Here is a 13,796-nt window from a genome sequence, read left to right on the forward strand (position 1 = left end):
CATAGAATAGTTCTACCGAGTGCTTTTAATTCATTTATGATGTTTATAAACCGAGTGAACATAAATGTGATGGATTCTCCTTCACCCATTTTAAACATTTCATACTTATTGACTAACATGTAAATTTTGGACTTCTTAACTTGTGAAGTACCTTCATATGTGACATCAAGTATTTCTCATATTTCTTTACTGATATCACAACCACAAACATGATTGTATTCATTGTCACTCAAATCACAATAAAGAAAATTATTGGTTTGGAAGTTAAGCTCAACTAACCTTATTTCGGTGTTCGACAACTCCTCGAGTTGTTTTGGTTCACCTTTGGAATTTTTGAACTCAGAATCTCCCTTTGTGATGACACGCCACATTTTGAAATTGTGTGCTTGGATGAAGATGATCATTCGTCGATTTTTCCAAGCCGGGTAGTTTGAGTCATTGGACATTGGCGGTCTTGTCATGGATTGTCCTAGGGAGGAGGTGCTCACCAAATACTCTATTTGATCTTTATGCTCTAGATTTTACTCCGAAAATACAAGTGTCTCTCTCTGATACCACTTGTTAATCATCCCACCCGGGAGTATATAGTCTAAAAGGGGGGATGAATGGACTCCTTTCGAGGAATTCGTATTTTTCTACAAAATAAAATACTTGACGAGATTGTAAGAAATTATATCACAGTATACACAAAATAAATCATGCACAAGATAAAATAAAGAGTGAAGGGAGAGAAAGCTTAACACCAGAGATTTAATGTGGTTCGACACCAAGCCTATATCCACGCCTTAACACCAAGCCAAAGATTCCACAATCCACTATGAATACTCCTTCATTCGTGTAGCAAGCCTTACAACTTGGGTACCAAACCCTACACTTGGGAACAAATCCCTACCGTACTCACCAAGAGCCTTTGGTTCACCAAGAACCTTCACCAAGTGGTTAACAAAGAACCTTTACAACCAAGAAAATGATTTACAAAGAGATGCTCCTTTAATTTGAGCTAATAACAAATACAAACTAAACCTCACACAACTCTCTCAGGATGAACTCAACAAGAAGAACTGAGCAAGAGAGAACTTAAGCACTTGTGAATGACTGAACAAAGATGCAAAGTGCCTAGGTTTTGTATTTAAGGATATTTTTCACTATAAGCTTGTAATAATAATCAAAACCATGTCTAAACAAGCCTAATAGCTTGTATTTATAGACAAAGAGCCAATATGAATGTTAACTAGCCATTGGGAGCAAATCCTATGTGATTTGCTTGAGAACTAGCCGTTTTCTAGCCATTATGGCATTGGGCACGAGACCACTCATCGACGAGTCTCATGTTCTCGTCGACTAGTCACACTCTGTTAGCAATCAAAACAGTCTGCTTGCGACTTGTCGACTAGTGGGCCCCATTCGTCAACCTAAGCCGTGATCAGAAAAAGTTCATCAACAATAAAGTTTCTCGTTTTTTGTCCCTTACCTTTTCCAAGGACACTAAGAGTTTCTTTTTTGGACTTTTTTAGAAAAAGTTATGCTCCAAATACCAAAAGGTATTTAGGACTCAAGGTTGCACTACGTTAGTTGACAATTGTTCTGTTTTTCCTTATCAAAATGTCTTTTAATGACTTAAAACATTCTTAGACAAAAGTATATGAAATATATTAAGTCTAATAAAGTTTAATACTTGTCCAAGTGAGTTTTCCCTTGAATATAAGATATCTTGATTTATGAAAATACATTTGAAAGCTCGTTTTGATATCTTATATGCTTAGTATGTCCTTTATAAAAATATACTTGACTTTCTTGAGTTTTTAAGACATAAAACATGTTTTAAAAAAGCTGAGCCTAAGTATAAAAATGTTCTTAAAACTAAGATATTAAAAACTTATCCCTTTGAAAACATATTTTGAGTTTAGGATTCTTTAGACAAACTCTTTGATTTTAACTTTGAAAACTATTAAAGTTGAGTTTGTGACTTGAGGTGAAATCCTATTTACTCATGTGTCCTAGTATGCATACAAGTGCTCAACTCTTACTCAGAAATCATGCAAGAAACAAAACGCAAGAGTTACAACATAAACTACTTCAAACACTCCCCAAATACATATAAGACTACATTTAAGCTTCCTTTGGTCGTGTTTGGGTTCTTCCAACTATGTGTCCATTTGATCTTCCTATTCAAAGGTCAACTGTCCGATCTTTGCCTTTTGACCAATACTTCATGGATTCGATCCTTGAATCTGTACTAAACATGATCTATAAGGATAGAAAACACTAGGAACAACATATATGTTAATATGATCAAAACATATAAATCATGATTATGTAACCCCGAGGGCTAAAAATCTCCCCATTTTTTATGATATCTAACCTATTACTATTTTACTTAATCTTTGCATTTTGAGTTTGACTTACTATAGCTTATCATGCAAAGATAAGTTCACTTAAAACCACTAATGGGTTGTTATCATCAAAATAATACAATTAAGTTCATGTAGCCTTCAAGGCTAACATCTTCAATCTACACATTAGTTGTTCCTTTGCTTTTCAAAACCCTTGGGTTGTACCATACAAATTTCTTCTAGATTTCCATTTAAGAAATTTGTTTTCACATCCATTTGATGTTGCTACAAATCATAATGAGCCACCACTAAAGCAATAAGAATTTTAAGGGAATCTTTTTTTTTTTTTAAAAAAGGAGATAATGTTTTGTTGTAATCAATTCCTTCCTTTTGAGTGAATCCTTTTGTAACTAGTTAAACCTTATATTGGTCGATTTCACCTTTAGAGTTGCATTTAACTATAAAAAATCATTTGCATTGAACATGAGTAACTCCATTAGGCAATTCACCTTTAGGCCATTTCATCTTTGGTTGCATCTATCCAGTTTTTAAATTTGTTGCCTCTTATGGCTTGTGAAAACATAATAGGGTCATTTCTAGTATAAGTGTCTTGTTTTTATAAGTACACAATATAGTCATTCAGAATTGCAATTTTTTTTTCTCGATCTTGTACTTCTTCTTAAATTATCTAATTCCATTGATTGATTATATCTTTGATGGTATCAATAGTAGTAGTGTCATGTAATGTTATACTCTCATTATGCTAACCTTTTGTTTGACCAGTTTGATCAATCATAGGAGAATATGAAATTAATACACAATTATCTTATCATGACTACCACTATCAATTTTATCTTCCAAGACTTTAGTTGTATCCACCTCCATTATTCTAGTGTAATGATTAGGACAATAAATTTGTATCCTTTAAACCTTTATAAATAACCAATAAAGAAACAACTTATGGGTATCTTAGGATCTAATTTTCTTTCATGTGGGTTGTAAAGTCTTACTTCAGCATACAACCCCAAACATATAAATGTTTTAAGCTTGGTTTCCTTCCTATCCATAATTCAAAAGGAGTGGTAGGTATAACTTTACTAGGAATCCTATTTAAAACATAAATGGCGGTTTTGACAACTTCACCCAACAAAAATTCACGTAGAACAGTCATGCACCTTGTCATTTCTATTAGAGTACAATTACGCATTTCAGCCACACCATTTTTCTTGGGCGTTCTTGACATTATATATTGTGCTATTATACATTTTCTTGTAGAAATCTAGTGAAGGGACCTAAATTATGACTGCTACTTCCCAGAATACCATTTCTATTAGATCTCAGTACTTTAATTTTTCAATTTAGTTGATTTCCAACTTTTGTAAAGCTTCATATTTTTCTTTTAGTAGGTATATATACCTATAATGTGAAAAATCATTAATAAAAGTGATGAAGTTTTCACCACTTATATAAAGAGTTATCGGTCCACAAATATTTGTGTATGTTATTTCAAGTAATTCTTGACTTCTTGCAGCACTTTTCTTGGTAATTTTAATTTTTTTTCCTTTAAAATTACCAAAAATCTGTGAAATTAAGATTTTGTTATACATTAGTTTTTACTAGTTTTTTTAGGTCATTTTTTTTTTCAGAAATGTAGTCCAACTGTTTATGGCTTAACATAGAAGAGGCTTCATTACTATAAGGGCATTTAGTACCAATGTAATTATACACATAAAGTGTAAGCCCGGCTTGGGAAAATGAAAGGTCAAGATTTAAACTATATAACCCATCAAATAAGACACTAGAACCAACAATCGTCATTTTTTTTTTTTTTTTTTATTTCAACAATTTGACTTGCAAAATGAAAAACATTACCTTCAACATTAAGATGAGAAACGGAAATGAAATTACAAGAAAAAGTGGGTACATAGAAAGTATAAGCCAAGTCTAACGTATATTTAGAATCAAGAAAAAGACAATAGGTTCCAATGGCTATGATTTTGGAAAGGGTCTTGTTCCCTATACTACTTGTTTCTCCATTATTTGGATTTCAGGTTGTAAGGAATCTCTGCATGGAATTAGAAATGTGAATTTTGGCACTAGTATCTAACCACCGAGTATCAGAAGGAACGTCGGTTAAATTTATTTCATACATGCCTTTCTTTTCAAACCATTCTTTTCTTTTATGACAATCCTTCTTGAAGTGACCCCCCACCTTTATATATATATATATATAGAAGTAACATATCACATTTCTATTATCCGCATTGCTTGATGCAGCCGATTCCTTTCCTTTAGCTAATAGTCGCCTTTTTTCCCTTCCAACCTTAATAGGTTTCTTTTTATGCCCTCGAGATAGTATATAAACCAATTGCAATCATTCTCTTTTTAATCTCTCTTCCTCTTAAACACACAATGCTATAAGTTCATTAATGGTCCTTTTATTTTCGTGTGTGTTGTAACTTATCTTAAAATGGACCATATTGAGAAGGACAAGAGTTGAGAATGAGTAGCACCATAAAGGATTCTGAGATGGTCATATTCAAAGAATTAAGTTCTTTAGCCAAGTATTTCATTTCCACTATGTGCTCTTGCACACTGCTTGTAACAACCTGCCTAATTTACCATTTTTTTTTTCTCACATAATAACATACATAATATCTAGTTAAACTGTCATAGTCATGGTCAACCTGGACCCATGAGAACCAGGAATATATCTATCATAATACTTTGATATCTAAGCAGCAGAAACATAAGATTATATACTTGCCATAAATACTAGAAACCATACCAGAGTTCTACTAAATCTATCATATACATAAACATATAGTCTCCACCAAAAAGACCGAAAAGTACTCCTAGGGTCTCAACCGAAAAAACCATCTAATCCTAACTCATCCACTTACCCTATAGATAGGATAGCTCAGTCCACTTCTACTACTGCGGGGCTCTATCTGCCTTCTTACCTAGATTTCCTAAAATGTTTGTAATGTTAGGGTAAGACATCTCTCAGTAAGGAAGACAAATTAATATCAATGTGTAGCAATATGAGTATTTTTTGTGATATACATATAAACAATACATAATTCATAACTAGTATAGCAATTGTATCACATTGCATAAAACATGGTATATCATAACATAGCATATTATACTAAAATTTTGTACTGCGAAGTCATCTTATATAATCATGTCATACGTAACTTATTACCCAGGATAGATAGTTAATTAGCTATCGTCATGTCTTACCCCTAACATGACAGGGTTATGCGACCCGAATGCGGGACCTAGTAATGGCTGGCCGACCATGCTAAGTCAAACATAAGTCTGTAAGTACGATGGTCCTATTCCACCTGTGCCGGTCTACCAGGGGAACTACGACACTCCCATAAATCCACATCGACTGCCATCTCCCACACTCTACATAAGATGTGTGGTAATACTAACATATTTATAATCATAAACATATAACTACAGTACCGTACTTCATAAAGCTGAACTAAACTATCCGGATTCTGATAACATATAATACATTTCATATTTAAACATAACTATTCTATAATTCAGAGTAAAATCTGACATAAACATATTTCATGATTTGTTACGTATCATACATAATCATGACATTAACGTCGGCATAATTCATATCATAAAATCACTGCTTTAACTCCGACATAATTCATATCGTAAAATCACGGCATTAATGCCGGCATATTTCATATCGTAAAATCATGGCATTAATGCTGGCATAATTCATATCGTAATATACATACATTCTTACATTATTTAACATAATCTTTAAAACATATTTTCTGTACTGAAATCATAATATTTCAATATAACATAAATTTCATGGAAATATTATACTCATGCCACACGAATATTCATAACCTTATAAATTCATAATTTATTTTGAAATCATATTTCCATATAATTATATGCTTAAATAATTTCCCTATTCAGTGCAGTATTTCCAAACATAGTTCTAAATCATGCATATTTCTTGAAAATAAATGCTGTATAATAATAAATAGTTTCATGAAAATGCTGACTTAATTTATCCCCTTACTTGTCTTACTATGAAGCCCACAAAACACTCCAAATTTACACCCTGTGTGTTCCTGAGCATAACACCCTGAAATTGCGTTTTCTCCAACCAAACTTCAGTATAATATTATCTAAAACATTTTTCCTAGTCCAACAACACCAAATAACTTATAAAACCTAAAATAACTAACTTACCCAGATTTTGGGATGGTGCCCAAACTGGCCTAACCAATGATTTACTCCAGCAGACTTGAAAAGAATTTTCCCAAAAGCAACGTGGCGGCTTCAGATCGTCGATCCGACGAATAACAAAGCCGAAATTCTAGAGAGAGAGAGAGAGAGAGAGAGAGAGAGAGAGAGAGAGGTTCTGCATGAGATTCTCTCGTAGAAAAATGATTTTTTGGCCTTATATAGAGTGCTTGTCCACGTGGCCTCGTCGACGAGCCACGACACCTCGTCGATGAGTTCATGAAGGAGGTTTGTTGACGAGCACTTGACCCTCGTCGACGAATTTTAGATCCAGGAAATAACCCTCTCGGTAAGTTCTCGTTGGCGAAACACGTGTCGACGTTGACGAGCTCAAGAAGCCTGTTCATCGATGAGAACTTGTTGAATCCCTTTTTGAAATTATTTTTTTTCTCCTTTCTCTTATTATTTAATTACCATAATACTTTGGGTCTCTACTTTGCTAACCCATCATATCATTCCAAATATTCCCATGCCTTTTCATATATTAAATAGACTTGTGAATATTTTTAAAAATTTAACTTTTCATTATCAAAAGACTGAATTAGTTAGAGTAATCCTAGCTTTCATAAATACTTATCTCTTGAGTCGAACGTGTGTTAGTTGATTTTTGAGGTTCATTAGTATGGAGACATAGATCCAAGTCTAGACATCCTAGCATTATGAGTATTTGTTCTTTCCAATTAGAAAATTAGAAGCCTTCCACTTTGGAATATTAGAAATATGACCTAAAAATGAAGTTGGAGTAAAATTGGAAAAACATGCCAAGAATCACTAACAACACAATGTGACATTTAATTATAATTTTTTGAGCAATCCAATGCATCATCATATTCATCCTTTGGTTTAGATAATGACATGTCATAGATTCACTCCACAACAATTTATAGGCTATAATGTATTTTTTCTCCCTCAAAATAAATAATCAGCTAAATCGATAATATAAAATAAAAACTCCACCTCATTTTTCAAAAAAAAAAAAAAAGGAAAAAGAAAAACTGTGGGGATCGTCAATTTCATGAGAGTTAAAGTTTCGTTAAATTAGATGTTAGAGATAATACACTTGGTTATGGGTATCCACTACAAAATTGAACTCTTCAGTTTCCTTTGTCGTATTGAAATCATAACATTTGGACCGCCACTTTGGTGACTACCAATTTTGATATATATAATGATTGATTATATGTCAAGATTTCCTTATACATGAAAACAATTTTATAGGTTCGTAGAACAAGCTTTAACCCAAAGGCTTTGGTACCACGAGTCAAAAAATTTATATAAAAAAGGATCTTTAACTAATTTTATGAACCTTAATCAAGAATATAGAAAATGAAGTATGGGATACCTTGCGTCATTTTTGCCGGATCAATCAAATTTGGAGTTAGTATCTCTACGGCTCTTCTATTCCTACTGATCAGGTTTCAACAATGGAGAAATTACTTGATCTTCTCTCTCCTTACCCACTCTAATGTTTGGATTAGTGATAGAAATTCTACCAAACTAGAATTAGTAGTGAGAAGAACCAAGAACCCTTTATATAAAATTTTACAAGTAACTCAATCCATCAAAGAGTCATAAATATGATTTTTCCCTTCTTTGAAGGTGAATGTTGTTTGATTTAACATTATACATTACAAACAATATTAACCATTAAAGATATATGATACGGTCATACACTTATATCTATGAATTAACATATTTAATTTAAATTATTTATTTATATACACATATACACACACTCAACCATTTATGTGATTATAAAGATCCCTAATCAATCATTCCCATATAAATTTTAGAAGATCCAACTTTCTAGTGGTCAATCCCTGAGACTGAGACTGAGCCTGAGCGTTACACGTATATTCAATGTCCAGTGACCAGTGTCGACAAAATCCCAAATCCCAGTTCAAGAATCAGCATCAAGAAACCCCACATTTGTATTTGCTTCATCTCTCTCTCTCTCTCTCTCTCTCTCTCTCTCTCTCTCTCTCTCTCTCTCTCTCTCTCGTTGAAAATCCATTCGGCAGAGGTGAGACCATCTTATACGTTTGTTTTTGCTGTGTTTGTATTTCTTGTTTTGCTTTCTATTTGATTAGCATCCTCTTGATTTTGTTTTTTTTTTTTTTTTGTCTCTGATTAGCATCATGGTGTGATGCTTGTTTTATTTTTTCAATGCAGAAAAATTAGACGATGGGGAAGGAAACGGAGTGCGATGGGCCTCAGCATTTTGATCTTAACACGGGAGCCAAGATGCCATCCGTTGGTCTGGGAACATGGAATGCTGCTCCCGGCGTCGTCGGCAAAGCCGTCGTCGCTGCCGTCAAGGTCTCCCCCTTCTGTCTCATTACACCATTTTTGGCCAATCCAAAAACCCCTAAAGAAAAACAGAGAGGATTGTTTCTTGCACTTCACTACAAAATCCTGAGATTATATTTACTTATACCCAATGTTTAGGAGAGGCCTTAGATTTAAATTTGTGTTGATTTGGACAAATTACAGTATAAAATTATATTAATTTTTGTTTAGATTCATTCAATTTTAAATTTAAGGCTTGAAATCTATGATCTGCAATAGTGTCAGCACATTTTGTGTTATATGATAAAAAAAATCTTGTATAATTCTGGATTAATTCCAAGTTTGTGCAGGCTGGTTACAGGCATATTGACTGTGCTCGAGTGTATGATAATGAGAAAGAGGTAAATAATTTTTTGAAAAGCCAAATATGTAGACATGTTTAGTAATGTAAAATAATTTTTATTTTTTATATATAATTTTAAAATAGTTGTAAAAAGGCCATCTCATTCTTTTAATTTTTAGGGCAATAGACACTAACTTCCGTGAGATTTGATAAAAAGACAATAACTTTCTTTGAAATTTCAAAAATTTCGGAAACTTCCCTGAGATTTCAAAAATCTCAAGCACCTCTCCTAAGATTTGTCAAAAGGACACATACCTCCCCTTAGATCTTAAGAAAAAATAATTTTTTTTAGGGGAAATTTATATCTTTTTGGCAAACCTCACGAGAGATTTATGATATTTGCGAAACTTCAAGGAGGTATGTGCCATCTTTGACAAATCTCAAGAAGATACCTAGGATTTTGTAACCTTAGGGGAGGTTTCTGTTTTTTTATCAAATCTCAGAAGAAGTGAGTCTTTTGCACTAATTATTAATATTTGTATGAGAAATTCGGAATATATTTTCTAATTTTTCTATACAACTGTTGAAAAATTAGAAATAAATTTTGAAGTTTGGAAAATATTAGAGAAAGGAAAGAATAAAATAAAGGAATTCATTTTTTCATATTTTGTTATAAAAAAGGTGAAAAAGAAAATAAAGAGTGTATACTAAATCAATGAACAAATATTTGGGTTTGTAAATTATTACCGTTTGATCCTTTTTAGTTTTGAATCATATTAAATAAATTTACGTTTTTCATAGAAAGAAAATTCAATGAAAAATGAATTTTCTTAGTTTATTTTATTTTTATTTTTCCAAACAAAATTCTTGATTTGAACATAAGCTTAGAATCTATTTGGATTAAGGATTTTGTTTTGGAAAAGGAAAAGAAATTTAGAAGGAATTTATTTTTTCTATTATATTTTCTCTATATTAAATATTATTAAAAATAAAAATTTTTAATATGATTTAAAATTAAAAATATTAAATGGTAATAATGTGCAAAATTAATTTTTTAGTCATTGATTTAATATATTTTTAGTTTCTTTCTCATTTTCCTATCACCAAACATGAAAAAGTAAATTTTTTGTATTTTCCTTTCCTCTCTCTACAAGTTCCAAACAGGCCTTAGGGTCTGATCATTCATGTAACCAAAGGAAATTTTTTTTGCACCATCTGCAATTAAGGGTATGAATTTGTGTACTGGGTGCAGGTAGGGGTTGCCCTGAAGGAGCTATTTACCTCTGGGATAGTGAAGCGCAGTGATATTTGGATCACATCTAAGCTATGGTATTTTTCATTGTAATTGCGTCTTATGAACTGTTCTGCCTGTCTCCTTGTATAATGCCTGATATGAGTGAGGAGAGCAGCGTGTTATTTGACATGAACCTAAGCTTTGTATTGTAAATTACATCTGCAGGTGTAGTGACCATACGCCAGAAGATGTTTCCAAGGCACTTAGCAAGACTTTGGAAGACCTGCAACTTGACTATGTTGATCTCTATCTAGTATGCCTCTCTACTTGAGCCGTAAAAAATTCAAATTTAGCCTATTGCAGTTACAAATGGGAGCCTGTGCAATTCATGATATATTAAGACAGCATTTTGCCCGGGTTATGCATCTTGTGCTTTAGATACATTGGCCATTTCGGACGAAGCCCGGTTCGAAGGGTTTTGACCCAGAAGTCATGGCTCCTTTGTGTCTTCCAGAGACGTGGACAGCATTGGAGGGGTTGTATGCATCCGGACAGGCACGAGCAATCGGGGTGAGCAACTTCTCCACCAAGAAGCTGCAAGACCTTCTCAAGTATGCCAAAGTGCCACCTGCTGTGAATCAGGTGGAATGCCACCTTGTGTGGCAGCAACCTACACTTCACAACCTCTGCAAATCAACTGGAGTTCATCTCTCTGTAATTTCTGAAGAACCCTTTTATCTTTTGTCAGTTTCATTCTAATTGACCGTGCTCGATTGAACGATTAGCAGGACTAAATATGAATGGGACTTCTTCTTCCAGGCATATTCTCCTCTGGGATCTCCAGGGTCTTGGGTAAAAGGTGAAATCCTTAAGGAACCAATACTGCTTGAGATTGCTGAGAAGCTCAACAAATCGCCGGCACAAGTGGCTCTTCGATGGGGCATTCAGAGTGGTCATAGTGTCCTCCCAAAGAGTGTAAATGAGTCTAGGATTATCGAAAATATTAGTCTATTTGATTGGATCATCCCCCCAGAGCTCTTCTCAAAATTCTCCAATACCCACCAGGCAAAAATGCTGACCTCATACATAATTAAACACATTCGTATGCACTTATATGTATACACATACTTATACATACGCACAAGTTAATTGGGACAAATTTATATACTATCATTGCATAATGTAGACAATTTGCTGATTTGTGATGCAGCAACGGCTCCTCCGAGGGGATTTTGCAGTCCATGAAAATTGCAGTCCTTACAAGAGCCTTGAAGAACTGTGGGATGGTGAAATATGAGGTGAAGAAAGCTCCTTTCCAATTTCATTCAGATGGTCCAATGCAAGTTCAGAAGATCAAACTCATACATGGAACTTTCATCTCGAGGCAGTAATGCTATGAGAATTCACAGTTAAATTTGATAGGTTTTGAGTTGATTAACCAAGGGAAACCCATTTAAAGCTTGCTAGACTTTCCCATCAAAATATATAGTAGGAATAAACATCAATAGGTCAAACTTAAATTTTGTAGCCATGTTGTTTCTTACATTTTCTTTCACTTGAATGTTCTTAATTGATAAAAAATTAGTTTCAATTCCTAGAAATGTTAGCTATGGTTTATACAACTTGTCCTTTATTCAAGTCCAAATTCATATGGGGCTTACCATGAAATGCAGGCTAAACTTCAACTTCAATGAACTAGTCACCAAGTATAAAATGTTGTGTTTGAGAGTATGAATTTCAGTTTAGGAATTTGGATTTATATGAATTTAGACAAAACTCCATGCAATTCTATATAGCATTTTATCCACATCCAAAATTTGAATGCTATGCTACCAAACATGAGGAAATACAGTTTCTATCTTTCTACAAAGATGCATTTCAATTGAGAAATGCCAAGTTTGCTTCTTCACAATTAATGTTGGAATAATTCAACCTCGACTTCAATGAATAATTGTTTTCTCTTGCAGTTTGTGTAAATCTCATACAAGGAATGTGGACCAAGCAACTCCTTTTATTTATTATAATCATTTTCTTATGTAGGGTTTGATTAGAAAAGTTAATGTTTGGTGGAGTTATTCTAGCTTGGAATTTCATTCTGCTTGATTTAAAAAAACAGTCGATTGCTCTCCATCTCCACCAACTCTCCTTTGCTCTAAACACATAATGACTCGTTAACAAATCTCCAACTCTCTTGTGAGAATGTTCACCGAAGAAAGGATTCAACTGAGATTTATGAGAATTATATTGTGAGGGTGTAACATCAATGAAGTTTGATTGTTTATAGAAATGCTTGAAGCTTGGGGACATGACAAAAGAAAGCTAAAGGTTTGAATAGAGGCCAACTAAAGTAACATTTTTTTTTTCAAGATATGAGGTGCAAATTGATATGACTGCAAGACATTATAGCTCATTTTTCTTTGAAGTCAAAATAGGAGTTGAGTGTAGAGGCCATTGTTTGTCTCACAATAATGTGAGACGGGAGCAAAAGTTGATGTGACAGATGATGGCCGAGTGAATAGCACCAAAGTGAAGGCAGGATTGGCCTAGTAAAGATGAGAAGTGAAGATGTTGCCTGACACAATCACTTAATAGTAAAATTAAGTGTAGAAGTACTCAGCCAGTATGCCAAAAAATTGTACCGATGTAATCTATTAGAAGAAAAGCAGTAAAGGTACCGCAAAGATAACAACTAGGTGCAGTCATGATTTAGGACAGATTCTCTGTAAATTTAATCTCTAATCTTTATCTTTTTTTTGGTAGTAGTCATTTGTAAACTCAAGTAATTAAATTAGATCAAAAAATTTGCATTTAAATCCTTCAATGTATATCTTGTATCCATATGAATTTAGGGCAGATCTTGCGAATTAAACTTACAGTCAATAGATGCACTATATAGAATTTGCATTTCTACATTACCTGGTTTGGTAAGCTTGCTTTCGTGTTCTTCACTCCCCCCCTTCATTCTAGACACTCAATGCTCCAAACATTTTTCTACATGATTCCAAGTTCTTGATTAGAAAGATAGACATATAGCTAACCTTGCTAGGTTTGTGGTTTTTCTCTAGTTCTAAGAATCAATAAGACTGGTTAAACGCTTCCCCTTTTCTCAACAAAATTTGTTAGTTACCCACACTCCGAACTATCTAATTTTAGCACTCCCAAGAATCAAACCAAATTCTTATACTGTTTTCACAATGCAATTCAAGTTAATGTAACCCCATGATCATCAATATTTTTGAAAGAACTAGAAACTTGATGACTTAAATTGATATCATCAATATGAAATGTTTAACAATTTTTCAAT

At 33.4% G+C, this 13,796-nt stretch overlaps 1 protein-coding gene across 1 annotated transcript; it reads left to right on the top strand.

The window, feature by feature from the left end:
- Positions 1–8,413: 8,413 nt before the first annotated feature.
- On the top strand, positions 8,414–12,093 carry LOC131159858 (NADPH-dependent aldo-keto reductase, chloroplastic-like). Its single transcript, XM_058115047.1, has 8 exons — positions 8,414–8,649; positions 8,799–8,945; positions 9,266–9,316; positions 10,511–10,587; positions 10,718–10,805; positions 10,931–11,206; positions 11,312–11,557; positions 11,703–12,093. The coding sequence occupies exons 2-8, from the start codon at positions 8,811–8,813 to the stop codon at positions 11,787–11,789; spliced, it is 960 nt and encodes a 319-aa protein (XP_057971030.1). The 5' UTR covers positions 8,414–8,649; positions 8,799–8,810; the 3' UTR covers positions 11,790–12,093.
- Positions 12,094–13,796: the final 1,703 nt, after the last annotated feature.

The sequence above is a fragment of the Malania oleifera genome, chromosome 7 (assembly GCF_029873635.1).
Source record: "Malania oleifera isolate guangnan ecotype guangnan chromosome 7, ASM2987363v1, whole genome shotgun sequence".
Taxonomy (NCBI): Eukaryota; Viridiplantae; Streptophyta; class Magnoliopsida; order Santalales; family Ximeniaceae; genus Malania; species Malania oleifera.